Below are 20,147 nucleotides of genomic sequence, written 5' to 3' on the forward strand. Positions count from 1 at the left end.
ACTGTCCCCCCGAGCACGCAGAGGAGCTGCAACACGACGTGGTACGGTCTCGACTAATGTCTGGAGTAGGGCTAGAGGGAACTGAGACCATGAATCCTGCAGGGCTGTCCATAAATCCGTAAGAGTACAAGGAGCTGGAGATCTCATCTGAAGAGCACGTTGCAAAGCATCCCAGAGAGGCTCAATAATGTTCATGTTCAGGGAATTCGCTGGCCAGCGGAGGGTGTTCCTAGAGCTGCTCTGTAACAATTCTGTTCATGTGCATTGTCGCATTGTCCTGCTGGTATTGCCCAAGCCGGTCGGAATGCGCAATGGACATGACTGGACACAGGCGATCAGACATTATGCTTACGTGCGTGTCACATGTCACAGTCGTATGTAGACGTCTCAGGGGTCCCATATTATTCCTTCCTCCCCGCCCCTCTCTCCTACGCCATTACAGAGCCTCCACCGGTTTGAACAGACCCCTGCTGGCATGCAGGGTCCATGGATTCATGAGGTTTTCTCCATACCTGTTCACATCCCTTGACTAGATATAATTTTAAACGAATCTCGTGTGACCAGGCAACATGTTTCCAGGCATCAACAGCTCAATGCCTCTGTTGATGGGCCCAGGCAAGACGTAAGGCTTAGTGTCGTGCAGTCATCAATGGCACACGAGTGGGACTTCAGCTTCTGACATGTGTGAGACTGAAGTGATCTATCTTCTACCACAGTTGCGCAAGGACGCTCTGTGAGTGTTTAAGGAATTTGTGTTGAACCTACGGGCTGCAAGGTATGAAGACACCAGCTCACCATGCGGAGTTGAGAAGAGTGCAAGTAGTACGGACCGTGCTGTAATCAGATAGTGATCTCAAGTCGATTCCACTGCACTCTCTGTAAAATAAATGTTATCGCTAACAAAAGTTAACGTACGGGCTCAGGCGTAACCATATGTTAGCAAAAATGAATATCTTATATTTTCGTTATTAAGATTTATTTTTACTTTAAGTATGATTTCATGACATAGCAATCATAATTATAATATGTACTGGATGGTAAAATATTGGTATTGGGTATTTACAACTGTGAAGCGAAATTGCTAACTATTCTAAGGTTCTTTGATAGTAAGATGGTTAATGGGCATGTCTGGGGGTCGATTAAATAGAAAAAAAATTAAATACAATTGTGGCCAGAAATATCAATTAAGCTAAAGTGCACGATGAAAGTATCCAAAAATGAATGTGGTTTGTATGGAGTAAACAAATATAATTGCAGGTATAAATGCACAAGTAAAACAGTTCAGTGACTTCAGAGTATAAAGAGCTCTCCAGTGGCTGATCAATCTTTTTTGCTAGAACGGATATATCTGGCGTTTTCCTTTTAATTAAGTTCGACAGTCGTGGATATGTTTAACCGCAAATCATGTTTGAATGTACGAAAAAAATTAGAGAGACAGAGACGACCACAATTCTCAGTGTCAACTGAGTATCACTTGCTGGCGTAGTGTGAGCACGCGTGTTTACCTTTCGTTGGAGGCGGCAGTGGCTGCTGTTGGCGTGAACTGTGAACGTGAGAATCTGTTCTGAATCTCACTCGACCGTTGAACACCATTCTGGTACATTTCCTATGACTTCGGTGAAGCCGAGACTCCTAGCTAAATTTATTGGCATGGTACAAGCTAAGTGGTTGGAATAGCGCATACGTCGCTGCCTTCAAATCGCTCGCAAGCGTTAACTGTCAGTGATCTGTTCAATTCCCTATACCAGGAGACTTGGCAGTTCAGCTCCTTAAGAGTTGTAACGATCCAGTGAACAAGTGTCCACATAATTACTCTCGCAATCGTCTCAGCTCAGCGCGAGTCGCCTTGCTCAGACGCACGACGATTTATTGCAAGAGAAGAGTAAATTTTTCTGTCTACATTTTTCCTATATCAAAGCTGGTGGCCACGCTTTTTCTTTCTGGCTAATCAGAGCTTTTGTACTTGTTATAACTACACCTACTAGAGTTTCAGTAGCCTACCAAAGGCACCGTTTCTTTCGTAAAAAAGAGTTTAACTTTTGCTACGTAATACTGAGACAAACAGCTTTTTTCCACGTGGGATATTGCGCAGGTGGCTACAGTGAGTCACCAATGTCTTGAGTGGGTTTTTTTTCTGGACACCTATCTGCCATTTGCAGCAGTGTTCCTGCAGAAAAGCTTTCCGAAGGGTCGTTGTCAAAACCTAGATTTATTGGGTGTTTTCCATAGACAAGGGGCCTGCCTGTGTGGCCGAGCGGTTCTAGACGCTTCAGTCTGGAACCGCGCGACCGCTACGGTCGCAGGTTTGAATCCTGCCTCGGGCATGGATGTGTGTGATGTCCTTAGGTTAGTTAGGTTTAAGTAGTTCTAAGTTCTAGGGGACTGATGACCTCAGATGTTAAGTCCAATAGTGCTCAGAGCCATTTGAACCATTTTTGAACCATAGACAAGGGCGGCTTTCACTGTCAGCCTGCGCAGTGCCAACTTCGTCACATTGTGTCCAGTAGGTGTCCTGCTTTGAAGGTTTTGGCCAAACATGGGACGGGACGTTGCCATCGTAAAATTCTACTTTCATCAGAACTGCACCTCATAGCTTGGGCTGGGAAATCACTTGCATGCGATTAATAGTGTGAGTGTTAATGGTTTATATTCACGAAATGTCAGCTTATTTATTCGATTTGCCAAGCATTAAAATTCTACATTTTCCTGTAACTATGTCGTGTGCCACATCGATTTAACCGGAATTGCTTGAGGAATTCAGTGGAAGGTGTGTTATTTGTCTGACACCTTGCATGCTCTGAAAGCCCATATGCCCATATCGATGATGATTTGTTGAATGTTCAATAAAATTCTCCTGGATTTGAGGCCGCATTGTCAACTACAAAATTCCGACGTTTCGGCGACTGTTGCAAGAAGCCTTCCTCAGGGTGTATTGCTAACTGCTGAGTGACCACCATTTTGGTTACTTTTATACTATGGAGGAGTACTGTCGTTGGATATGAAGGTAAGGGGGAAGGGTATTAGGTGTTCTTTTATTGGTCTTTCCATTGAGTGTTGTCATTGGCGGAAATAGAAATAGACAATCGTACTGGTAACATGAATACAGAAGACGGGTACCAACTTCCAGCGTCTTGGCTGCCAGCAGTGACAGCTTTGCGGAAGGACAGTCTGGCAAAGCAACAGGCACGCGGTAGGCCACAGCGGTGGAGGGTACACAGAGTGCTGACACACCCTAGTCGATACTATGCAGTTAGTAAACAACGCTGCGCTGCAGTCGCTGCGCAGTTCCTATTCGCCGACTTCCGCTAATGGCAACCAATAAAGCAAACACCTAGGGAAAACGCCTATTTCCGCCAGTGACAACACTCAATGCAAAGACCAATAAAAGAACATCTAATACCCATCCTCCTCACCCTCAAATCCAATGACAGCACTCCTCCATGGTATATAAGTAACCAAACTACTGCACATTTAGCAGTTAGCAGTAGACCCTGAGGAAGGGGTCTTGCTAGAGTCGCGCAACGTCGGACTCTCTGTAGCTGAAAATGTGGCCTCAAACCCAGAAGATTTTTACTGATGTGACAATGGCCGCGGAAGCCTCCGTTTACATTTTGTCGAATGATTCACACACTCATACTTGTTGATGGCGCAGCACTAAAATCTGCAGCAATTTGCGGAAGGGTTGCACTTCTGTCACGTTGAACGATTCTCTTCAGTCGTCGTTGGTCCCGTTCTTGCAGGATCTTTCTCCGCCCACAGGTATGTTGGAGATTTGATGTTTTACCGTATTCCTGATATTCAGGGTACAATCGTGAAATGGTCGCACGGAAAAGTTCCCACTTAAACGCTCCCTCAGAGATGCCGTGTCCCATCACACGTGCACTGACTATAACACCACGTTCAGACTCAATTAAATCTTTTCCGTGTCCATTCACACGTGCACTGACTATAACACCACGTTCAGACTTTATTAAACCTTGATAACGTGTCATTGTGGCACCAGTGTCCAATCTAACAACTACGCCACATACTTGTTCTCTTACATAGGCGTTGCCGACTGGAGCGCCGACTTCTGCCTATTTACATATGTCTCTATTTAAATATGCATGCCCACATCAGTTTCTTTGGCGCTTCAATGAATGTTACGGACAATTCTCAGTATAACGTTATGAATGCAAACCCTAAGCTGCTTTCGTTCATCGCTTATCTTCTTTCTCAGTATAACTCAGTGCAATCAGGCGCCAGCCGTGGTGGCCGAGCGGTTCTAGGCGCTACAATCTGGAACCGCGCGACCGCTACGGTCGCAGGTTCGAATCCTGCCTCGGGCATGTATGTGCATAATGTCCTTAGGTTAGTTAGGTGTAAGTCGTTCTAAGTTCTAGGGGACTGATGCCCTCAGAAGAAAAGTCCCATAGTGCTCAGAGCCATTTTGCAATCAGTCCCATTAGCACACCACATCACACACAAGCGAAAGTTCAACTTGACTCCAGAACAGAGTCGAACGGAATCAGACCAAGAAGAAACTTTGTTCCGCTACAAACCAGCAAGTCGTGTAAGCAAATTTTGTGCCCTCAATACCCATTGCCTAAAGCTGTTCTTTCTTCAAAGATCTTAGACAAGACAAAGTATTGTAGTAGACAGCAGTGCATATATAGAAAATTATTCAGTGGTTGCAGATGTAACAGCAAAGATAGCTCGCGAGTAGCAGACGCACAAAACATAACTCACGGAAGTTGGCAAATTGTAACACACAACTTTCAAGCTTTGTACTCTGTGTCTCTCCATTTCAGTATCTGCCAATGTCATTCTGTAAGTAATTCAGTCTTATATATTTGTTTAACATTGTAATTTCGTCAGAGGGTTGAAAACTGCCGTGACGGGGACTGACCATTCTGCAACTGTTCATGTTACCTTTATTTCAAGGATTACTAATACAGTTCTGCAGGACCAGCGAACGCACCTCAGTTCAGAAACTTAAGAATCGAAAACGATTTTTGGCTAGTGGTGGTGCGAGATGTGTATTTGGTTATGGCGATCACAAACGTATTTCTTAACAGAGTGGTGCGGTTTTTTAAGAAAATTTGTAAAACAAAATATGAATTTCCTAAAGTTGCAATTTTTCAAAATGACACAAAAAATTCAGGCCCAAAGTCACGTTTTCTCTTCAAAAACATGCATGGCATAATGGAGTACAGCTTCACTGTACGAGTATCTTTGCATTAACATATCGCACATCACACAGTTACTTCAGCGAAAATGTTTACTCCAGACATTACCTAGCGATAGTTCCCTCTTCTCCTTTCCAATAGCTGTGGATTGTATATTACTAGCGTTTCCAAAAATGTTAGTTATGCTTGCTTAAGGTAGAAAATGTTATGGTTGCTAATCTACAGGAAATTAATGCTTCTTTGTATACTACCACTTACCGACTTGCCAACTAAGCTCTCCGAAAAAGTGAAACGATTACGTATTGTTAGGAATCGGCTTTCGGTACGATGACGAGTTCTGCATTAATAGACCTAAAACAAACACAATGAAAACAGTTGTTCCTCAAAAATGCCCCTTCGCGTCGCTTGGACTCGTTTAATGTAGGTACTTTCTTACTATCGAATCCCGTTTGTGACTGTACATGCAATTGAATTTCGTAGATACGGCAGCTTACCAGAGTGAAAATATATTTCTTCTGATGTGGAATTCCCGTGTTTTCTTTTTACAGGGCTCAGACATCACTGGAGTTATCAGATGCATCTCTTTTCTTCCCATACCGGGAGGTCAGGTTTACCTTTATTGTTGGGCTGCTCATCACGTAACAGAACAGGTGAGAACTATTTCAATTTGATTGCTTCGTGTTACACCGACGGAAAAAAGTTGCAACACCAAAAAGGAGTCGTGCGACATAAACGAATGCTGAAAGGCGTGTTTCTACATCCGAAAGATTATGTCTATTCAAATTTCGCTGCTGTCGCATAACAGTGCCACTATGAGGTTGCAAATCAGGTTTGCTTTAAGTACACGCTGTAATGGTCATGAGAGTTAGTTACCTTTGAGATCGGACGTACTGAGATGTGGTAGTAACAAAAACCCTTCAGATGGCACAGATGCCATTATCGACACCTCACTAAGTTTCAGTGAGGTCGTGTAATAGGACTGTGAGAAGCTGAATGTTCCTTCTGCGATACTGCAGTAAGACTTGCCAGGAATGTAATAACTGTACATGAATGCCGACAGCGGTCGTCACGAGAATGTACAATCACAAGAAGATCGGGATCCAGGAGGCCACTTGGCACTACCGAGAGGGAAGACCACCGTGCTGGGAGTATGGCTCTGGTATAGTGCGGCATCTGCAGCAGTGGTTTGACCTGCAGCTCGCACCATAGTGACACAACGAACTGTTACAAACAGATTAGTTAAAAAACATCTCGTAGCCAGACGCTCTGTAGAGTACATTCCACTGACACCAAACCACTGTCATTTGCGACTTCAGTGTCAGGTGAGAGCGCATTGGAGGGCAAGGTGGAGGTCAGTTGGTGTTTCCTGATGAATGCTGGTTCTGCCTTGGTGGCATTGGTTAGAAGGAGGCAGTTGAGGTCCAGCATCCAAACTGTTTGCATGCTAGACACACTGGACCTACACGTGGAATGTGGACGCAATTTAGTATGACACAGACTTCACATTTGTTCGTCAAGCTGGGGGTTAGACTCGTTCTGCTGCCATTCCTGAACAGTATTCAAAGGAGTGTTCTTCCAACAAGTTGGCGCTCGCCCACACTCCGCTGTTGTAACCCAACGCGTTCTACTGGGTGACGGCATGTTGCCTTGGCCTGCTCGATAACCAGATCTGTCTTCGATCGAGCACATCTCCAACAGCATCCACAAACAACATTAACCCTCCCTGTATCGACCGACAAAGTGCATCGGGAATGCAACCCCATCGCGCAAACTGTCTTCCGGCACCTGCACAACATAATACATGCACGTTTACATCTTTGCATTCAACATTCTGGTGGCTACACCGGTTATTGATATATCAGCATATCACATTTGCAATGGCTTATCTTATGCTTGCATTAACCTGCGATCTTGCACGTTAATCACTTAAGTATGTTACCCAGAAAAAAATGTATTCATGACATTTCATTACTCTACATTAATTATTTTCTGATGTTGCCACTTTTTTTCCTTCTGTGTACATGGTGATTCGGTTATTACGTTACAAACTTTCATGGATGAGTGACAAGGGTAAACGCATCAGTTTGAGGTACAATATCCAAGTTCAGAAACGGTCAAGTTGAAAATTAGAAATACCTCTGACAGTCCCGGCACTGTAGTTGCCAAGATTATATAGTACGTAACTTTCAGAGGTGGTTGTAAGGAAAAAAATAAATAAATAAATACGGGCTCTAACACGCGTACTTTAAGAACTATTGGCACTTGTTCATTAGAAGAGATTTGTTTCACAGTAGCGAATCTGAACAAATGCTAATATGTCTTAAGGTATGCATTGTAGAGCCCCTACTGGTACTTTTTTCTTGTTTTGGTCCTAATTACCTCTTCCAGAAATATGAAAACAAAAGAGTTTGTAATAGAAGAGATGCGTTTCACAGTATCGAAGATGAACAAGTGTTCATAACTCTTGAAGTATGAATTTTAGAGCCCATGTTTACTACGCCGTTTTTTTTCTAGTTTTGGTCCACAGTACCACCTCTGAAAGGTGCCTACCCTACAATTTTGCAACAAAATACCAGTACATCTACTTGACTGTCATTGTTAATAGAACGATTTTCGTTCGTAACTTTCGACTAGGTCGTCTCTGGATCATGGTCACTTGCCTGAAATTGATACTTTTACCCTTCACCACCATGAGTTTGTAACATAGTCATGGAATCACCTGTTTGAAAGTGACGAATTTTGTTAATTTTTAATTTCTGCATGTGACTAAATGGATAATAACTCACCCACTAGCACAAGAAAGTTGTATTTAAGGAAACTACAGCTCGAGTGGTGTAAGTAGGATAATACAGCAAAATGTATTGCTTACTAAAATCTTCTCACGATTCCTTGCAACAGTTACTTACAAAAATTTTAAAGTTATTAATTTATTAACAATAAATGGTCTTGGTATTTACCAGAACTTCCTCTTTGGACATACTTGGTTCACTGAGATCGTGCTGATCGTCTCCACTACAATTTTATGGCACCGACATTGTTAATCGGATTGACGAAGCAAAAAGAATTAGTATTTCCCATTTCGTAAAAATCAGTAGTAGGATAAAATGTACTAATAAGTGGATAAGAATACATGTAAATTGTTCTTATCGACGTTTCTGAAATGGGTACTACTAAGGGGAAGGTAAAGGCCAGCCCAAGGTCGTTGAGTGGAAGGGACACCCAAGGGTAACAACAGCAACACCATCCACAGTTAAAAGTCTTTAACAGAAAATTTATTTAACAATTGGTAAGCTTAATTTCATATAGCAACCTTAACTAATAGTATCTGTTTATGATAATGACGTGTTAAGAAGGAGAAAAATATTTTTACGGGTCTCTCTCAGCTTGAACAATATAAGATATACTTAGAATAAAGATCTGTAAAATAAAAAATACGGTAAAAATAATGATCTCCTTAAAGAAGAAAAATTTTTTTAATCACCCAATATCATAAACAGCTTTAACAGATCGCAAGAAAATATTCACAATAATGCTACTTTAAACAAGATGTTTGCTTGGCATATGTTGCAATTATTAGGCAATGAACATCTTTAACTATAAGCAACTCTCTGAATTCGAGCCAAAACGTAAGCCTAATAAATACTGGCTAAGAAAATGACTGATTCAATTTATAACATCAAGAACAAGACCGTTAGTTCCGCATTTTCAGAAACAATCATTTCTCAAGACACAAGTGGCTAAAATAGTAAAATCAGACTGCAATAACTCCCTAGTAATCTCGCAAAGGATGTAAGAAAATGCTGCTATCCACACACTTATGTACAGTTCAGTTTCCAAATAGCAAGTAGAATAAGAGGTGCATTAACAGAAACCTTTACACATAATAACTTTAACACAGCTGTTACGTACATAACTTAGTCCATAATAATACAAGGTCAAGGCGCCAACCTGTTCTCTTCGTCACAACAATATTAAAAATACGATTACTGCTTTGGACAGTTTCCTTTCTCCATCAGCTGATAGGTCCAGGCTATTTAAACCGCCGTAAGCAACAAGGTGAAAGGATGTCAGTGATACAATTAGCTGATCACTGTGCTATCCTGAGTGACACTGAAGATTTACATGATCTTCTGAATGGAATGAACAACCTACCGAGTACAGAGTATGGATTGAGAGTAAAACGAAGGAAGGCGAAAGTAATGAGAACTAGCAGAAATGACAACAACGAGAAACTTAACATCACGACTGGTGAGTCACAAAGTAGATGAAATCAAGGAACACTGGTACCTAGGCAGCAAAATAACCCATGACGGACAGAGCAAGAAGGACATTAAAAGCAGACTAGCACTGGCAAAAAGGGCATTCCTGGCCAAGAATAGTCTACTAGTATCAAACATAGACCTTAATTTGAGGATGAAATTTCTGAGAATGTATATTTGGAGCACAGCATTGTATGGTAGTGAAGCATGGATTGTGGGAAAACCGGAACAGAAAAGAAACTAAGCATTTGAGATGTGGTGATACAGACGAATGCTGAAACTTAGGTTGACTAATAAGGTAAGGAATGAGGAAGTTCTGCACAGAATCGGAGTGGAAAGGAATCTGTGGAAAACAGTGACAAGAAGAGGGGATAGGTTGACAGGACATCTGTTAAGACATCAGAGAATGACTTCCACCGACCGAGGTGGCGCAGTGGTAAGCACACTGGACTCCTGATTTAGGTTTTCCGTGATTTCCCTAAATCGCTCCAGGCAAATGCAGGGATGGTTCCTTTGAAGGGGGATGGCCGACTTCCTTCCCCGTCTTTCCCTAATCCGATGAGACTGATGACCTCGCTGTTGGGTCTCTTTCCCCAAACAATCCAATCCAATGACTTCCATGGTAATAAAGAGAGCTGTAGAGAGCAAAAACTGTAGAGGAATACAAAGATTGGAATATATCCACCAAGTAATTGAGAACGTAGGTTACAAGTGCAACTCTGTGATGAAGAGGTTGGCACAGGAAATGAATGCATGGCGGCCGCATCAAACCAGAGATATGACTGATGAAAAAAAAAAAAAAAAACCTTGAATCCCTTACCCAACAACAGGAAGTGAAAGGCGACCAATTTCAGTACCTGAGGATCAGTACGCTACAACAGATTCAGTTTATAATATTACTAAGGAGCAATAGTCACCCACATCGAAAGCTTATATTGTTTAAATGGATGCTCGACATATCAACATTGACACAAGGTCAGACGCCATTACCTGACAAGAACGAAGCGTGAGTGTACTAAGCTACTGCCGGCCTGCACTAATGTATGTAATTAAAGCAAGCCCGACATTTGCTTGAGCCCACTACACTTGTGACACCCTTAATCATTGTACACAGCTCCAAGCATTAATCTCGGTTCATGAGAAACATTCACAACCAACTTTTTGCACAATTCGCCACTTTACAAAAATTCGTTTCAGTCAGATCTATTCGAAGTGCAGCAGGGCTCTCTGTTTTCAATCCCCGGCATTGGTCCCATCAGGCGGCGTGCACAGTGGTATCAAAAGACAAGAGGCCACCACTTCACAGCTCCTCAGACTCCATCAGCGAAAGACAACCGTAGCCGACCATGGCAGCAGTAGCCGACTGACTAGGAGCCAGTCACAACAACAACAGTACTTAACTCCCGCAACTCCTTCTCGCAAGCATCGTCCGCAAGGTCTCCTCGTTCGCGCCACAACCCCGACGTCTCGCGGCTAGTTTCTCTACTCATCCTCTCGAAATCCTTACACAGATCTTGCCGAAGGAAAGCGTCCCCTTTCATTGAGCGCCACGGCTCAATTTCCTTTTTGTAAAATATAGGGCACCCCTTTGATGAAGGTGTGACATCACGCAACCAAGTACGAGTGAAAAGTGAAAGAGGTGATACTGTGATTTACTCGAAAAAGACTCTCCAAAAGGCATTTATTGCTCAACAAAAAACAGATGCAAATAGTGAGCTCTACTACACAAAATCTACCTCGCTATATGGGTATGGCTATTGGGACTTACTCCCCTGTAAGAGAATAACACTTGTTATCTCCAGAACAGACTCAGTTCAGTACATACCGCCGTCCATTGTCCGATGATGGCGACGTATTCACGACTCAAATCATAAAGCGCCAGTAAGCACATCCCCTCCTTTCTATGAGCCCTGACTTAGCGGTGTTTCTAGATTTTTGTCAGCAAGGTGGGTTGGATATTTTAATGACCATCTGTAGGAAAGGAAACAGTTTCTAAAGCAGGAGAAATAACATGGGAACCGTGACTACAATTGTGAGCACTGTGATTTCGGTGTCAACAGGCAGCGGCAGTTTCGGGTGCGGCGTACAGTTGCTCGTGGGTGGACGCAAGTGAGGGCTTCAAGCGTGTCTTGAGGATCCTCATCAGTCGCGTCCAGAAGCCGCTGATCCTCACTGCCGGACATCTGTACCCGATCAACAGGGAAGCCTTTCTTTCGGTCAGTACGTAATCATGCTACTACTGCATTGTACAAATGCCTTTTGTAATAATGCACTATATTAACGACAGTTTCTCTTTACTTGGTTGTTACTACTAGGCAAAAGCATAATGCCTTATACAGTCAGCTGACCTAGACCTCAATGCAAATTATAAGTTATCGGTATGTATAGATAACTATGAATATTGTACGAAAAGATCAGATTACAAAGCCTGAAAGAAAGAGAACCGCGCACAATGCATGGGCGGATGTCAGTATAATGGTTCAAATGGCTCTGAGCACTATGGGACTTAACATCTGAGGTCATCAGTCCCCTAGAACTTAGAACTACTTAAACCTAACTAACCTAAGGACATCACACACATCCATGCCCGAAGCAGGATTCGAACCTGCGACCGTAGGGGCCCCGCTGTTCCATACTGAAGCGCCTAGAACCGCTCGGCCATTCCAGCCGGCTGTCAGTGTAACTTCGTACACGTACACATTATTGGCAGATATGAAAACGATTAGAGTTGCAACCTCTGTGGCAAGCAGAACAGTCACCAGAGTGTTTAGTGAAGTTCCCAGGCCTGGCAGTGAAAAGCAGTGAGGAGGGGTAGTGAGTCGTGCTTGAGCACTTGCTGTGCCTCTCCGAAACATTTCAATAATAGGATCTCTCCCTAGGTTAACGACATAATTATATGCCTATGGCGGCCATCCAGAGTAGCGCACAACCGCAATTCATAGCTGAACACAACACAATGCCATCCATCGGTATTCCATGCCCCATAGTGTTGGCACCACTCCAAATGCAGCTGTTCGTGTTGTGGTGTTAATGGCAGCCTACGCGTTGGGCGGTAATGTTGAAGGGAGACTCTTAATTGTTCTCGGATGAAAGCTGCAGATGTAAAGCAGTTACGATTTTCTTGGTGCACAATATGCTCCTTCTGGAGGTCATAGCAGGTCGACTGGAACGTTGACGGTTAGTATCCCTACCCTTCATTATTACATCCGAATGCTCAAAATATATGGACATTACACTATTCGACCAGCTGCCGAAATAGAAAACAACAATGAGAACTTCTCAAACTCCATCAGGTGCTAATCTGTCTTACACCTCTTCACAGTGATCACTCCAAAAATGACGCCGTCTCCAGAGTGAAATTTTCACTTTGCAGCGGAGTGTGCACTAGTACGAAACTTCGTGGCAGTTTAAAACTCTGTGTCGGACCAAGACTCGAACGCGGGACCTTTACGTTTCGGGGGTAAGTGCTGTAGCGATTGATGTATCCATGTACGAATCGGCCCGTCCTCATGGCTTTACTTCCGTAGTTTCTTACAAGGTCTGAGTGCTTTGCTAAACACGAGCAGTACTGTGAATCTTCAGGTTTTGGCGGCGTAAAGACTGTTCCATTAAGTTTCGGGTGTGCAGCCGCAATAATTCTCCTTCTTCTTCTAATATTTCGGCTGTATAACGTTCGGCCATCTTCAGAGTGAGCCGCAAGATTGCCGCTCCAGTGCTCACTTCGTCCCTTTATACTAGTGTACCGCGCAACTGCGCATGCGGCCGCAGATGCAAATGTGCCAGAGACGTTGGTCGGCAGCAGAGACTTGCACAATGCGTGAGAAACGTTTATGACTCGGCAGTCGATCTGTGTTGGTATGTCGATATATCATTGTGAGCTGCACTGTGACGACGTCTTTGTGAGTGCCGGATTCCATGATTTATCAAGGTTGAAACCACTACCTCTATTAATTAAATTCGTCGTCAAGCGAATTTCAATTGCCTCCTTCACTATCGAGTCCCAAAAAGATGTTGTCATACAACATACTGTGACCAATGTCAAACAGTGCTCTGCCACTGTCGACTTGTTGGCTTGTAAAAGTCGTGTGAACGTCCTGTGTTCTGTACATCTTTCTTGGACAGTACGAGTTTTTTGTCCACTGTAAAAAAGGCCACATTCACATGGAATTTTATAAACTCTAGATTTTCGGAGCAGCAAATCATCTTTGATGGAGCCCACGACTGCAGCTGTCTTGAGTGGAGAACGAAAAAACACCTTTACTTAGTGTCTGCTGAGAATCCGTACTACTTCTGATGAGAGGCTACCCACATATGGCAGGAAGGCCATCGATTTAAAGGTTTCTTCTTCTTCTTCTGCTATCTTTGTGGCCTCTTTCGGTTTCATTTTCGGCGCCTTCTGTATTTGCTGTGGGGAGTACCGATTGTCTTCAAACACTGTAAGTGGGAAAGTTCATCTTGCAGACTGCTTTAGTCAGTGATAATATGCGCTCTATGGGTCAAAGTCCGAAGAACACTCATCTTCTGGGCAGGATAGTGGCAAGTATTTGCACGTAAATACAAATCCGTGTGCGTCGGCTTCCGATACACTTCATGTCCCAAAGTGCCATCCTCTCTGCGCCGAACCTCGTTATTCTCACAGCTGTTGCATATCATTACCTTTGTCTTTTACGTGACTCATTGGACTGTTCATTCCATTCAACAGATTATATAACTCTTCGTCACATTAACTGAGGACAGCAATGTAATCAGCGAATCTTATCATTGACATTCCTTCACCCTGGGTTCAAATCCTATTTTTGAACCTTTATTTTACTTCCATCGTTGTTTCTTCGATTTCTAGTCTGAGCAGTAGGAGCGAAAGTGTACATCCTACCTTGCCTTCTAATCATATTGTCCCCTCTTGGTTCTAGTATATATTTTATATTACCTACCTTCCCCTATAGCTTACTCCATTTTATCTCAGAATTTCGAACAACTTGCATCACTCTACACTATCTAACGCTTTTTCTTCATCGACCGATGCTATCAGCATATTTTTATTTTTCTTCAACCTTGCTTCCATTACCAGAAACAACGTGAGAACTGCCTCTGGTACCATCGAATATCCTAGAACCGACTGATCGTCGTCTAACTGTTCTTCACTATCGTTTTCCATTCTTCTGCGTATTATTCTTGTCAAGAGTTTGGATGCTTCAGCTGTTAACCTCATTGTGCCATGGCTTTCAAACCTATCTGGCCTTGTTATCTTTCAATTGTGTGGCTGATATTTTTACGAAAATCTCATGGTACATCGTCAGTCTCATCGGTTCTTCCTGAATAGTCGTTTGCTTGCCACTTCCTTCAATGATTTTAGTAATTCTAGTGGAATCTTCCTTATTTGATCTAAAGTCATCCAGAGCTCTTTTAAATTCTGGCAGTAATATTTGATCTCTAACTTGTCGTCAGACAAGTTCTCCTCTGGTAGATGCCTTAAGTGTACTCTTTCCTCCTATTTCCTTTATTGCCTGCGTTTAATAGTGGAATTCACATAGCACTTTTAATATTACCACACCTGTTTTTGGTTTCACCGAAATATGTTTTGGCCTTTCTATGCGATGGATCAGTCCTCCTGACGATCAGTTCTTTTTCAATTTCCTCACATACTTCCTGCAGCCATTTCACCATGGCTACCCTGCATTCCTAAAAGATTTATATTCCTGTATTTCTGGCGCTTCCTCTACATTTTTTTACTTAACTTCATTCGTCGACCGAATGCAATATTTCATGAGTTATCCAAGGTTTCCTCAGAGTTACCTTCCTTGTACCTTTTTTGCCTGTCCGACATCTGAGATTGCTCTTTTCAGAGTTGTGCACACCTCTTCAACTGAGATGCCAACTCTGGTTTTCCTTACCGCATCCTTATCGAACTTCAAACACGTCTCGTCATTCCTATGTATTTCAGTATCCCACTTTCTTCCACACTGACTCTTTCTGACGATTCTCTTAAACTTCAATCTATTGTTCATCATTAGTAAATTGTGATATGAGTCTAGATCTGTACATGGGTAGGCTTTATAACCCAATATCTGATTTCCGAATCTGTGTTTGACCATACAGTAATTCAGCTAGAGCCTCCCGTATATCCCGGTCACGTCGAAATATATCTCCTCCTCTAGCGATTCTTCAACAGAGCATTCGCTATTACCATCTTAAATTTACTGCAGAATTCGATTATCCCTTCTGTTCTCTCACTGGTACTGCCAAACCCATATACTCCAGTAACCGTCTTTTCGATTTCTTCCCCTCAAACTGCGTACGAATCTCGCCTGGCTATTAGATTTTCATCTCCCTTTACATGCTGAATTACCCTTTCGACATCGTCATATATTTTCTCGATCTCTTTATATGCTGCTTGCGACCTTGTCGCCTGTACCCGAATTATCGTTGCCGAAGCCGGTTTGCTGGCGAATCTGATGAGAACAACCCTACCACTAACCTGTACACAGTCGCTCACTTTCTACCCTGCCTTCCTGTTAAGTTTTTCTATAAATCTAAAATTTCGTACGTCAAGGTGGTGGTCGACTAAGCACAGTATTTCGTTATAGATGATCTGACAATCGTCTTTCGAGCACTATAATGTCAGTCAACACACCAAAAGGCCCATTTATGAGCACCATATTTCCCAGTCCCCATACATTTAAAAATTTGTTTTGAAGTTTACTTCGTCTCTCTCTCTGGAACTTACGTACGGAATAACTTTTGAATACTTCATACCTAGTAAACATATCATTTATTACATTTGCCCAGGATTACGCCATTTTACGAACTTAACTTTCGTTTCACTTGACATCCTTCTTTGTAAGCAATGAAAAAATTAACTAGATGTCACTTCCTATTTTTCACAAAACATTTTACACTAAAGGACTGAAGCCACGGTATTATAACTATCTGAAAGAAAGAATAAAACTCAGTGCACACACCTTCAAACTGCTGACACCGTTGCACTGTTTCGTCACTGATACCCGTCAATAAATTATTTTTGCTGTTACTGCCAGTCACCGAATGACTTCCATTAAATTTCGACCCTTTCACTAACATGGTCAATATCTTTCGAAAGCTGTTCCATTTGTTCATTTCAATTTCCGAATTTTGTCATCTCTAATAAATGCATCAGCCACACTACTTACACCTAGTCTCTCACACCTTATTCATTGTCTTCGTGCTGCTTGTATTCGTCTTCATTGTGCATTTTTTTGGCTGCAAGTAAACAATTTGTGGCCACATCGCTTGCGAAACTTCATTTGGGTATTAATTTAAATTTTAACGTTCATGGACCATTTATCAGTAGTCACTGTCAAACGGCTTGCCATATTAGTTCAGTTTACACAGATAGTTTCCTCGTTTTAGCTGGATCGCGCCACTAGCAGCCACACACGTTCCTGTTATGCCACCCAGTCAGATTAACCCCCTGCTGCCGATATTCCTTGTTGCGACTGATTAGGAGAGGGGACAGGACGACAAGACATCAGTTAAAACATAAGGGAATAACTTTCATGGTACTAGAGGGAACTGTAGAGGGCAAAAAGTGTAGAGGAAGAAAGAGATTCGAATATATCCGGCAAGTAATTGAGGACGTTGTTTGCAAGTGTCACTCCGAGATGAAGACATTGGCACAGGAGACAAACTCGTGGCGGGCCGCATCAGATCAGTCAGAAAAGTGATGACTCAAAAAAAAAAAAAAAAAAATATACGAGCTTTAAAACTAATACTACCCTATACAGATATCTCCCATGTAACTTTCCTTTCAACCCCGCAGAGAGCTGTATTATAAGTTCATCAATACCCTATTTGTATAATAAAACGCGTATCGCTAAAATTATTCTCTTAATCATATTACGGAGCTGTCTCCAAAATTTCAAAAATAAATCTATTCAAAACACTTGCAGAATTACATAGATTATATAAATAAACTACATAATATACTCCCTAAACTTAACTCATGCTTTGCACATAGTGCCATATTCTACTGCCACTAGCAAACAAAATTTTTAATAGGTCTGATGACCTCCACGCACCAAATTTTGTGCGAACAGTACGAATAAACTACACATATTACACGTAAAGCCAATCGAAAATAATACAAGTAACGCATTCAAATAACCCCTTGTCATTTCTCTCAAATCTTATCTACATTACAAATTACATTCCTCACTTACACAACTAATTACTGCCTGCCGACATCCGCGCACCAAGAGTCACGAGGCTAATACTTACTCCCTTCTTGCACTATGTTCTGCGTCCGTAGTTTGTTACATACATCTTAATTTTAGCAAGTGGACGCTTACACAAAACAGAAATAAAAACCCCTCCCCCCCCCCCAAAAAAAAATTCTTAGTTGGTACACATGAAATGACACCTACATATGTATATTTTTACACAACTTTTCTTCATTCACAAGATGAAACTCTGCCGCTGCTGCCTCTTACGGTATTTTTCTTACCAGTATGAGTATCTCTTAAATTTCAACTTTTTGCATTTTTCCACCTGCTCATATTCGAGCCTTCTTTCCTAGTTAGCATGGAATCCTGTGTTTATACATAATATTTGTGACTACCGCTATGACACCATTATTAAATCTGAGAACACACTTATTTTCTTCACCCACATCATTCATTTCATCTACACGCTCCAAGTTTTTAGTTTCACCCTCTATAAGTACTTAGCTCTGGAAGGATCATTTCCAGCATTCCTTCCATTTTCTCCGTATTTGTAACACATATTATAATTTCAGACCAACCCGCAATTCACTGCCCGTTCCTAGATTCTCCTGATCCACCTTCAAACCATCTCTAGCATCTAAACCTGTTGCTGAATTCGCTGTCTGTTTCATCGTCCTCTTCAGAATCAAATATACTTTCCCCTTCCTCCAAATTAACGATATCAGCCGCAGTACATTCAGACAATAAATCACACTACTTAAAACATCGTCTCCTTTACACAAAATGTCACTTACGTCCACTGAATCACTACAAACGTTATCACAGTTAATTCCATTCACTACCAGTAACTCCGTCAACCTTCGCCGATACACCATATAAATAACCGCTACTACATCGTTCCACACTAAAATGAGCAGCACACATGAATTCTGCCAAACACGAATATAACCCTTTCTCGTTTACATTTTCTTTTCTCAGATTCTTTTCTACCATCTAACACTTTACTTTCACATTCTTCCTCCACATGCACTCGTAATTCATGCTTTCATCAAGAGGTATCAGTTCACTTCCATCAACAGAAATAAACGCACAGATTCCTTCCTCTGAGATATCTAAATCAGTAGCCTCAACTTCTGCAGCTTCAGCCTCTAAAACATCACCTTTCCATTGCTATAACAATAAATCACCAACTTACGCCGATACATAACAAAATTCAAATGAAATTCATCACCATCTGAGAAGACTATTGCTACGCTACCTTCATAAACACTTTCACTCAATTTGGTTCAAATGAGTCTGAGCAGTATGGGACTTAACATCTATGGTCATCAGTCCCCCAGAACTACTTAAACCTAACTAACCTAAGGACATCACACAACACCCAGTCATCACGAGGCAGAGAAAATTCCTGACCCCGCCGGGAATCGAACCAGGGAACCCGGGCGCGGGAAGCGAGAATCACTCAACTTCTCCGCTATAATTCATTACATTTACATGCATTACTACAATTGTTGCTACTGACTAGTGCCTCATTAGAATTCATCATACATTCCACCTCCACCAAATTCTGATACACTACTGATTCTCTTCTGGTCATAGACTCTCTCAACAAACATTCATTCAATCCATCAATCACTTCCCTTTCACCAAATAAATTCTCCAGACCCATATCGTTCTTATCGAGCACACACTTTACAATATTTCCTACGCCCACATTATGGTTGCGCTGCTTAACATTATTCCCCATTTTAGTTTTTATCTCTTATAACCTCCATCTCAAACGTTTGTGGCTTATTTGCCGAATTTTGGACACATACAAAATTTTGAAAATGACGTGCCCTTTTCAGTGCTGTTTTATTTCGCAACGTCTGGACCTGAGATGCGGGGATCTCTAGCGTCCCGATTTCTTATTCTGGTGTTCTATTTAATGAGGCTCCTTCCTATCGTATCTTTGTTGCTGTTTTTGATTTCTATTATGAAAGTTCCCTCTACTATTTGCCCTTTGTATATTATTATTACGGCGACAATTATTTCTGTTATGATCATTGCAGTTATTGTGGATGTTACTGTTGTCGCCATTCTGGTACCCATTTCTCTGTCTATTGTCCCCATTACGAGGCTTGAATTTCACCATCATCATCATTTAAGACTGATTATGACTTTCAGCGTTCAGTCTGGAGCATAGTCCCCCTTATAAAATTTCTCCATGATACCCTATTCAGTGCTAACATTGATGCCTCTACTGGTGTTAAGCCTATTACTTCAAAATCATTCTTAACTGAATCCAGGTATCTTCTCCTTCGTCTACCCCGACTCCTCCTACCCTCTACTGCTGAACCCATGAGTCTCTTCGGTAACCTTGCTTCTCCCATGCGTTTAACATGACCCCACCATCTGAGCCTGTTCGCCCTGACTGCTACATCCATAGAGTTCATTCCCAGTTTTTTTTTTATTTCCTCATTGTGGACACCATCCTGACATTGTTCCCATCTACTAGTACTTGCAATCATCCTAGCTACTTT

The 20,147-nt window shown here is 42.0% G+C and overlaps 1 protein-coding gene across 1 annotated transcript in view; it reads left to right on the forward strand.

The window, feature by feature from the left end:
• The window catches only part of LOC126419487 (odorant receptor Or2-like), a 57,038-nt gene that overhangs the window by 25,908 nt on the left and 10,983 nt on the right, over positions 1–20,147 (forward strand). The window contains exons 3-4 of the mRNA XM_050086675.1: positions 5,717–5,818; positions 11,488–11,643. Coding sequence (XP_049942632.1) covers positions 5,717–5,818; positions 11,488–11,643 — 258 coding nt within the window. The remainder of the gene's footprint in view (positions 1–5,716; positions 5,819–11,487; positions 11,644–20,147) is intronic.

The sequence above is a fragment of the Schistocerca serialis genome, chromosome 9 (genome assembly GCF_023864345.2).
Source record: "Schistocerca serialis cubense isolate TAMUIC-IGC-003099 chromosome 9, iqSchSeri2.2, whole genome shotgun sequence".
Classification (NCBI taxonomy): domain Eukaryota; kingdom Metazoa; phylum Arthropoda; class Insecta; order Orthoptera; family Acrididae; genus Schistocerca; species Schistocerca serialis.